Genomic DNA, 9,251 nt, shown 5'->3' with positions numbered 1-9,251 from the left:
GAAAGGTTTCCTCCAAGGTCATACAGTTGGCAGTCATGACCCAAGTCTGTCTGACTCTAAAGACACAAGCTCTTCCCATGAACATTACAAGACTTCAACTTAATTCAATTTAACCAGCATGGATTAGCACTTACAAGCGTTGCCCCTGCTACTAAGAACAGAGAGAATATCTGATGGAAGAGACAGACACATAAATAACAAGTTCTAGCATGAAGGCAGATGCATGCCCAGGAGAAGTAGTAAAGCCATGTGGGCAATTCGATTTATCCCATTGTATGTATTTCTGAAAGCCATCCTTAATTCTTTTAGGAAAAGGCAAAGGAGAGGTAGATTGGTAGATCAGGGTTGTAATCAAAGCATAAACAAAGGATGGTGGGGAAATGAGGAGGGAGAGATTAATTCCCACTCAAATCCAGGAATGTCTTTTAGAGAATGTCGCATTTTGGTTGGGGTTTGAAGAGTCAGGGACAATGGGCAAGGGAATATGGGGGACTGGCATGACCTGTCCACTGTCCCAAAGCAAAGTAAAAATAGAACTTTGGTTAGTGCTTGCTAGATATTGGTCCTGAAGCCAGAACACATTCTCCCTTATTCCCACTGTCTTATATACATAGACCTATCAAGACACACCCGAAGATAACCACAAATGTAAAAACACAGAAAATATACATAAACACACACCAGTACACATGCACAGATTATTAAGACACAATATATGAAAATAGATGCTAGCTCCCATACTCATAAACTCACATAGACACATATGATACTCATAAACACAGACTCACAAACATGTTTATGCATTCATACACAGCCTCCCCCGTGCATTACTCATGCAGGAAAATAAATGCATGCTTTCATTAACATACACAGGTTCACATAGAAATCTCATCCTGCCGGTCTGGTTGAAGGCCAATGACTAATGGGAAACCATGCACAAAGGCAAACATCACGTAGGGAAGGCCGGGGTTGAGTTAGCAGTGAGGCTTGGATTAAGCCCCATCAGATGACAAACCCGCCCTGCCTGGCTCCCCCTGGAAGCTGCTGAGCCGAGGCAGCAGCGCCTGACCTAGCTCTGGATCCTGGACGGATGACGCGAGGCTGCGTGACCGAATTCCAGCTTGATCCAGGGTTTAGTGTCATCCAGGGTCAAGCTCGGCTATCAGCCCCACCCTGATCCCTGCAACCAGCAGGAGGCTCTGGGGACACTGCAGGGCTGGGGCCTGGGGCTACTTTCTAATCCTAGGCTTGCCCTGGCACAGAACGCTGAGAGTCGTTAGCATTAATGAGGGTTTACAACAGTGGGCCAGGCGCTGGGCTAAGCCTTTTATGTCCATGACTTAATTCTCTCAACAGCTCTGTGAGGGGGGTGAGGAGTGTCCTATCATCTTCATTTTAGTGGTGAAAACACTGCGCTCAGGCCACAAAACCATTCAGCAAGAGACATCAAATTGAGGTTAACCCCGTCTGATCCTATTCTTCCCAGGGTTTAGATAAGTGTGCTTGCGAGCCTGTCTCCTCCTCGCAGGACGCCTGCATCTTCTGCCCTGAAGGGTCTCCACCGCCTGGTCCCGCCCCCTCATCCAGCCTGGCACAACATCTGGCCCACAGCAGGTGTCTGGTGGGGGCGTGGGTCTCGGTTCAGGGAGGCTCTCAGCAAGGGCCTCAGTTTCCCCATCTCTGAAATGGGAATGGCGGCTGAGACCTCGCAAGGCTGAGGCTAGGCTCTCTGGAGCAGCAGAGGGCATGCTAAGCTCTACGTCCTCGCTGCCGCCGCCCTCTCCCATCGCGGGGTTCCCGCGCGGTCCCCGCCCGAGACCGGGTGCGGCGCCGGCGCCCCATTGTTCACGAGGGCCGGGATGCTCCCAAGTGCCGATTCCATCCCCCGGTCGAGCTCGCAGCCCGGTAGAGCAGATGACTAGGCCCGGGGTCTGCCGCACGGGGCGCATCCTTTGTCTGCTCCGCGGCGCCCGGTGCCCGAGGCCCGCGCCCCATTCCTTGGGCAGACAAAGCCGGGGCCGCCGCGAGCCCGGCGGGCTGGAGCTGGGCTCGCACCACCCTTCTCCCGCCTCACGGACCGCCCCCTCTCCTGGACGTCCTATGATTGGCCCACAGGGCTACAAAGAGGCCGGGAAGCAGGCGGATCACGTGGGCTAGTCTGGCCTCCCATTGGTTAGGCGCGGCTGCCAATCGAGGAGGGCGGGCGGTCCGCGCTCGGTCCGGTCGCTCCCTCCGCTCTGGGGCCCGCCCGCGGGGCCGGCCGCCTGTCAGAGGGAGGTGGCGATGGTGCGCCCGGTGGCGGCGGCGGTTGCGGAGGCTTCCTTGGTCGGATTGCAGCGAGCAGAAGATGACTGACCAACCGACTGGCTGAATGAATGAATGGCGGAGCCGAGCGCGCCATGAGGAGCCTGCCGAGCCTGGGCGGCCTCGCCCTGTTGTGCTGCGCCGCCGCCGCCGCCGCCGCCTCAGCCGCCTCGGCGGGGAATGTCACCGGTGGCGGCGGGGCCGCGGGGCAGGTGGACGCATCGCCGGGCCCCGGGCTGCGGGGAGAGCCCAGCCACTCTTTCCCTAGGGCGACGGCTCCCACGGCCCAGGCCTCGAGGACCGGGCCCCCGCGCCCCACTGTCCACAGACCCCTGGCTGCGACTTCTCCAGCCCGGTCTCTGGAGACCACCCCTCCTCGGGCGACGGCCGGACTCGCCTCCACCACCTTTCAGACGCCGCTCGGCCCTTCGCAGACCACCCCTCTGGCGGCGGAACGCACTTCGACCACCTCTCAGGTGCGGACCAGATCCGCGCCAACCACCCTTTCGTCGACCACTGGCCTGGCGCCGACCACCCCTGTAGCGATCACCATCCCGGCGCCCACCACTCCCCGGACCCCGACCCCCGTTCTCCCCGGCAGCAGTAGCAGCGGCAGCGGCATCCTCCCCACCCCACCTGCCACCGAGGCCCCCTCTTCGCCTCTTCCAGGTGAGTCCGGCGCTCCCTCTTGGGCAGGACCCGTCCTCACCCCAGCCCCGGCATCTAGGGGGTTGGGCTCTTGCCTATAATTTATCGTTTCTTGCCTCAAAGTCTCCCCATGTTTCGGCTCCCGAGGGGAGATCCCAGCTCCAGCTAGTCCCCCTCCTGCCCCCAATCAATCTGGAAAGTCTTTTGTCCCCCGTGGGCCGTGCTCCCTCGGGAGGGGGTGGCTGCTGGGTGGAAGGCATCTCATCTTCTTCCCAACAGGGCTTCGGGCCTTTTTCAGAGACCCAGAATGGGCGCAAACTTTTGGGTTGGGTTCCCGCACCCAGTCTCTCTGCCTGTGTTATTTGGAGGAAGTTTGAAAGCCCGCATAGTACCTCCTTCAACCACTGGGTCAAAAGCTGAGGATAAGGGATTCCTTTCAAAGCTCGTTTCCCTGGTCATTTCTTCTTGTTTATGTAAATATCAGATGGAAGAGAGGTAGTGAGAGGACTTTGTTTACAAACAATATAGGGACCACTTGAGGGCAAAAAAGAAAAACAAAAAAAGGCATTGTAAGCCATGTTGTCCCTGCAAATAAGTGGATTCAGTAGGTCATTTGGGACAGGTGTGTATCTAGGTTGGGCACATTTATAAATTAGGTTAAATCTCTTTCTTGCACCGTTTTTTTCTTCCACAAGTGTAAGGTCAACATGTTTGGACAAATACACAATTTAAACAAGGATGCCTATTTTTGTCTCCTTAAGCCAGGATATTCAACTTTGCTGATGTTGATAAATGCCACTTTCTGTTTGAGCCCACCTGGAAAAGGCTTTTCTTGCTGAAGTCTTGAAGCAAAATTAGAGACAACTCCTGTTCTTTCCCCGTTTAAATCTAGAGTGGACCTAGAACTAAAACAAAACAAAACAAAACCTACCTTGTCGAGATGTTAGGCAAAAGTTTCTGAGTTCTCTTGTTTTGAGTTTGGGTGGAGATTTGTCCAAATCGTTTGTCTAGCTGGGTCTGTGACCCAAATCTTAGGCTTAGTGGAGGCAGGTATGGACTTTGGACTATAACTGAGTGTGTAGAGAATTCTCTCACATGGTTATGAGCCTTAATACAGTCTTGAGTCTTGGGTTAGAACTCGCAATGACATAAGTAGGATTATTCCCCCATAAGAAGCCAAAGGTGCATCTCTTCCAGCTTCAAGGATAGTATTAGCTAGCTGGGTTTTACCTGTAACCCTTTTTGGCTTTCGTATGGAGAGATTGACATAATACTGAGAGACAGGAAGCATAGTGGTTGAGAATATGGACTCTGGAGTTTATTCCTAGGTTTGAATCATAGCTCTTCCCCTTGTTAGCTGTGTAAGCTTAGGCAGGCCACTGAAGCTCTCTGGACTCAGTTTCTTAGATTGTGAAACGAAGATAATATTATAGTAGTACTTATCTCATAGGTTGCTATGAAGACTTTTTTTTTGTTTGTTTTTTGAGACAGGGTCTGGCTCTGTTGCCCAGACTGAAGTGCAGTGGTGCAATCTTGGCCCACTGTAACCTCTGCCTCCAGGGCTCAAGCAATCCTTCCACCTCAGCCTCCTGAATAGCTGAGACTACAGGTGTGAGTCACCACACCCAGCTAATTTTTTGTAGAGATGGGATCTCATTATATTGCCCAGGCTAGTCTTGAATTCCTCAACCGAAGCAATCCTCCTGCCTCGGCCTCTCAAAGTGCTAGGATTACAGGCATGAGTCACTGCACCAGGCCTGCTGGGAAGATTGAATAAGTTAATACACTAAACTGTGCTTACAACAGTTCCTAGTGCAAAATAATCACTGTATGTGTTAGCTATGCTTATGACCAGGCCTGTGTGTGTGTGTGTGTGTGTATAGAAAGTATTTGAGAAAACTAATAGGGACTTGTGGTGATTTTTATTTGTTTTAGTAAAATATAATAGAAAAAGAATGAATTTGATTCTCTGGAGTTTTAAGCATACAGAAACATTTAAGTAGCAAGATCACGTACTTTGGTTAGTATCTGATAAATAAATGTGTTTAATTCATGTTATTTTACTTTTACTATTTTTGTATTGTTATTTTTAAACCGCAAAGGTAACCCCTACAGGCAAAAAAATATAAATAACCAGAAGTCCACAAAGGAAAAAGGGAAAGTCACTCTTTCACTGCCTTCTAGTTTCATTCAGTCCTTAGAAGTTACTGCTGTTACCAATTTGTCAGATCTTTTTTCAGCTGTTTTTGCTGGGCATATGTGAACATACACACAGGGTATTTAAAAATAGATTTTAAAAAATCAAAATTGAATAATTCTACATGTTTCGCAACTTGTGGTATTCACTTAACTGTGTATCATGGACTTAAAAAAAAAAAGTCAGTATCTAGAGTCTACTTTATTCTTTTCAATAGTTGCATTTTCCAGAGTAAGAATGTATAATAATTTATTTAACCAAGGCCTTATTTATGGACACTTAGATGCTTCTAGGCTTCGCTTAAAAAAGCCCAGAGAGGAAGCAGCACAGAGTATTTTTGTTAAGTCTGTCATACATTTACTATATTCTCTAATAATTTCACTGGAGTTGCTTAGAATCCAGTTCAGTTTAAACTGAAGTAAAGCTCATTTGATTACTATTTGCCATCTGAACTGTCGTTCAGCGTTTTTAGTAATTTTCATGAACTAACATATTATGTCCGTGGTGGTCTTTGGTTGAAGAAATTTTAGAAGGATGTCCAATTTCAGTAACTTTCCTGTGTTTTAAATATTAGGTAGTTTGTACTTTTCTGTGAATTCACTCTGGATTGCCAGTGTCTCAGCAGCTGAACTGACTTTACAGTGATCTGATCAAGTATGGAACATGGGCTCCAGTCTGCTTTGAACAGTAAACATCTCTCTGGCAGAAGGAAAACTTATAATTGAATTTGAGAGAACTGGTTTGGCTTGCAAAGTTGGATTCCCTGGCATTTGAGAAGATGGTTGTACAGTATTTTTTTATTTCAGCATTCCTGTAAGAACTAAGTGCCATTGATATTATTTGATTGGATAGGTCTTATAGATTCTTTTTGAATTAATAGTTTCTTTCATGGAGATTGAGCCGAGAGCTCTTGCCTGCTCCTCAATTAGGGCCCTCTTTTGTTTACAGGTACACTGATCTGCAAACTGAAACTAATTGCCCAGCAAGCAGGCACTTTTTCTCCCACAAACCCAGCGAAGCATTCAGCTGATTGGTTAGCTGGGTAGGACATTTTAAGCAGGGTGAAGAGAGATGCTGTGATACCAGAAGTAGTAACAATTAGCAGTAACACACTGAGGTAATGACAAAGGTTTGATTTTTTTTTTTTTTTTTTGAAATGGAGTTTCACTCTTGTTGCCCAGGCTGGAATGCAGTGGCACAATCTTGGCCCACTGCAACCTCTGCCTCCTGGGTTTCAAGCGATTCTCTTGCCTCAGCCTCCTGAGTAGCTGGTATTACAGGCACCTGCCACCATGCCCGGCTAATTTTTGTATTTTTAATAGAGATGAGGTTTTACCACATTGGCCAGTCTGGTCTCGAACTTCTGAACTCAGGTTATCCGCCCTTCTTGGCCTCCCCAAGTGCTGGGATTACAGGTGTAAGCCACCGTCCCTGGCCTAAATGTTTGATTTTTAAAATTATGGACCCTTAGGGCAAAACAGGACTTTAAATGCCGCTACCTCCTAATGTGGCTCTACATTTGAAGAAATATTTCCATAGGCTTAGCTGAAATTTCTTCTTTCCGTTAGCTGATTGATCTGGCTCTGCCAGTTGGGGCCACACAGAAAAAGTCAGCTGTCTCTGTGCCATGACAATTCTTACGGATTTGGGGACAGGGATCATGCTACCTCTCAGTCTGGGCTAAATAACTTCAGCTCCTTCAACTGGTCTTTCTGTGACATGGTTTCAGATTTTCTCACTATCTTGGTTACTTCTCTTCTAGTATTTTTTTTTTTTTTTTTTTTTTTTTTTTTTTTTCTCCTTTTTTTTTTTTTTTTTTTTTTTTTTTGACTCAACGGTTCACTCTTGTTGCTCAGGCTGGAATGCAATGACCGTGATCTTGGCTCACTGTAACCTCCACCTCCCAGTTTCAAGCAATTCTCTTGCCTTAGCCTCCTGAGTAGCTGGGATTATGGTGCTTGCCACCAAGCCTGGCTACTTTTTGTATTTTTAGTAGAGACAGGGTTTCACCATGTTAGCTAGGCTGGTCTCAAACTCCTGACCTCAGCAGACCCACCTGCCTCAGCCTCCAAAAGTGCTGGGATTACAGGCGTGAGCCACTGTGCCTTGCCCTCTTCTAGTCTTTTTCAGTCTTTTTGTGTCTCTCCCAAAATGTGGAACAGAGCTGAATGTAATACTCCAGATGTACTCTAACCAGCTTGTAGCAGAAAGGGGAGTTGCCTCATTCCTTCTGGATGGGATACTGATGTTGATGTGGTTAGTTCCTAATCACAGTAGCTTTTTGGCAGCCACATTATGTTGTTGACTCATTGAGCCCATTAAGATTGCTAAGTTCTGTTAAAATTTATTTATTTTTAAGTATGTGCTGGGTGAGTCCTCTGTTCATTTTGGACTTGGAAATTCTTGTAATTTTCTAAAGTACAATCTGAGACATTTACTAAATTTATAAGATTGATTGTGTTAAATTCAATTATCCTTTTAGATCCCAAGTTTGTGAGTCTACTCCACCCGGTTTATTTGCATTTACCTACAGGGTGTTCCTATAGACAGAGTCTAAAGACAAGTTAGGGCAGATTATTCTTACCTCATAGGGGAGAGTAAATTTACAGATGATAAAACAATTTGGAAGGCAAGGGATAATAATTTAGATTAGCTTTGAAGGGTCTCTTTCAGCTCTAAAGTTCTGTGATGATTTGGTCTGCATGATTCAAGACATATTTATGCCCCCCAAAGAACCTTAATTATTTGTTTGTTACCTAAGTGATGAGGAAAGACTTGTTTAAGCAAGCTGTAGAATTTAGAATTTGGAAACTCTGACTACCGTGATATGTAAATAAAATATTACAGATGTATTATATTTGTTTTTTGGTGGGTTGTTTTTGTTGTTGTTGTTTTTTTGTTTGAGACAAAGTCTTGCTCAGTTGCCCAGGTTGGAGTGCAGTACCTTCTTGGCTCACTGCAACTTCTGCCTCCCAGGTTCAAGCAATTCTCCTGTCTCAGTCTCCCGAGCAGCTGGGACTACAGGCATGTGCCACCACACCTGGCTAATTTTCTTATATCTTTAGTAGAGATGGGGTTTTACCATGTTGGTCAGGCTGGTTTCGAACTCCTGACCTCAAATGATCTGCCTGCCTCGGCCTTCCAAAGTGCTGGAATTACAGGTGTGAGCCACCATGCCTGGCCAAGGAAATGTTTTCCTCACCCTAACATTCTCTAATACTAGATTCAGGATCCTACTTGTGTTTCTTTAAGAAGATGAAATTTATTTCAAGGAAATACAAACTGTCCAGGCTTCAAAGTTAATATAGATCCACAGTCTTTTTTCCAATACCTGTGGGTTGGATGTGTTTCAGAATTTAGATTTTTAAATTTTTTTCATAAATACATTCCAGTGAACTGGGGGCAGCATTTTGTAATCAAACACATTAAGATATCTGCAGTAAAATGCACATATCTTTATACTGAGTGGGATAAATAAAGACTGTCAGTAGCCTTACATTTGCTGAGGTTAGGTTTTGTTGCCAAACATATTCAGGATAGGTCAGATATTTGTCACCAAATGAGTTACAGGAAAATTTTTAGTTTCACAGCTTCTGGTATTTAGCATTAGGTTTGAGGGACTGTGGACTACTCTAATAGTAATTACAAACCCACTTACTATGTTCCTGGCACTGTTCTACGTGTCATACACACACACACACACACACACACACAAATCATTTAATCTTCAAAACAGGAACTATTGAGTTAGTTACTATGATTATCCTCATTTTATAGATAAGGAAATTGAGTCCCGTTGAAGGCCAGCTCTGGTAGAAGCTAATTTCAAACCTAGTTGGTCTGACTCCAGAATCCATATTATTGGCATTTAAAGAAATACAGTTGCTGGCCGGGCGTGGTGGCTCATGCCTGTAATCCCAGCACTTTGGGAGGCCAAGGTGGGTGGATCACAAGGTCAGGAGATCGAGACTATCCTGGCCAACATGGTGAAACCCCGTCTCTACTAAAAATACAAAAAAATAGCTGGGCGTAGTGGTACGCACCTGTGGTCCCAGGTACTCAGGAGGCTGAGGCAGGGGAATTGTTTGACCCTAGGAGGCAG

The 9,251-nt window shown here is 46.4% G+C and overlaps 1 protein-coding gene across 1 annotated transcript in view; it reads left to right on the top strand.

Annotated features, from left to right (window-relative positions):
* The first annotated feature begins 2,240 nt into the window (after positions 1–2,240).
* The window catches only part of MEGF9 (multiple EGF like domains 9), a 107,032-nt gene continuing 100,021 nt past the window's right edge, over positions 2,241–9,251 (top strand). Inside the window, 1 exon segment of the mRNA XM_017503291.2 lies at positions 2,241–2,973. Coding sequence (XP_017358780.1) covers positions 2,376–2,973 — 598 coding nt within the window. The 5' untranslated portion in view covers positions 2,241–2,375.

The sequence above is a fragment of the Cebus imitator genome, unplaced genomic scaffold (assembly GCF_001604975.1).
Source record: "Cebus imitator isolate Cc_AM_T3 unplaced genomic scaffold, Cebus_imitator-1.0 Scaffold309, whole genome shotgun sequence".
Lineage (NCBI taxonomy): Eukaryota > Metazoa > Chordata > Mammalia > Primates > Cebidae > Cebus > Cebus imitator.
The sequence above is the reverse complement of the archived record's forward strand: the minus strand, read 5'-3'. Positions and strand labels throughout refer to the sequence as shown.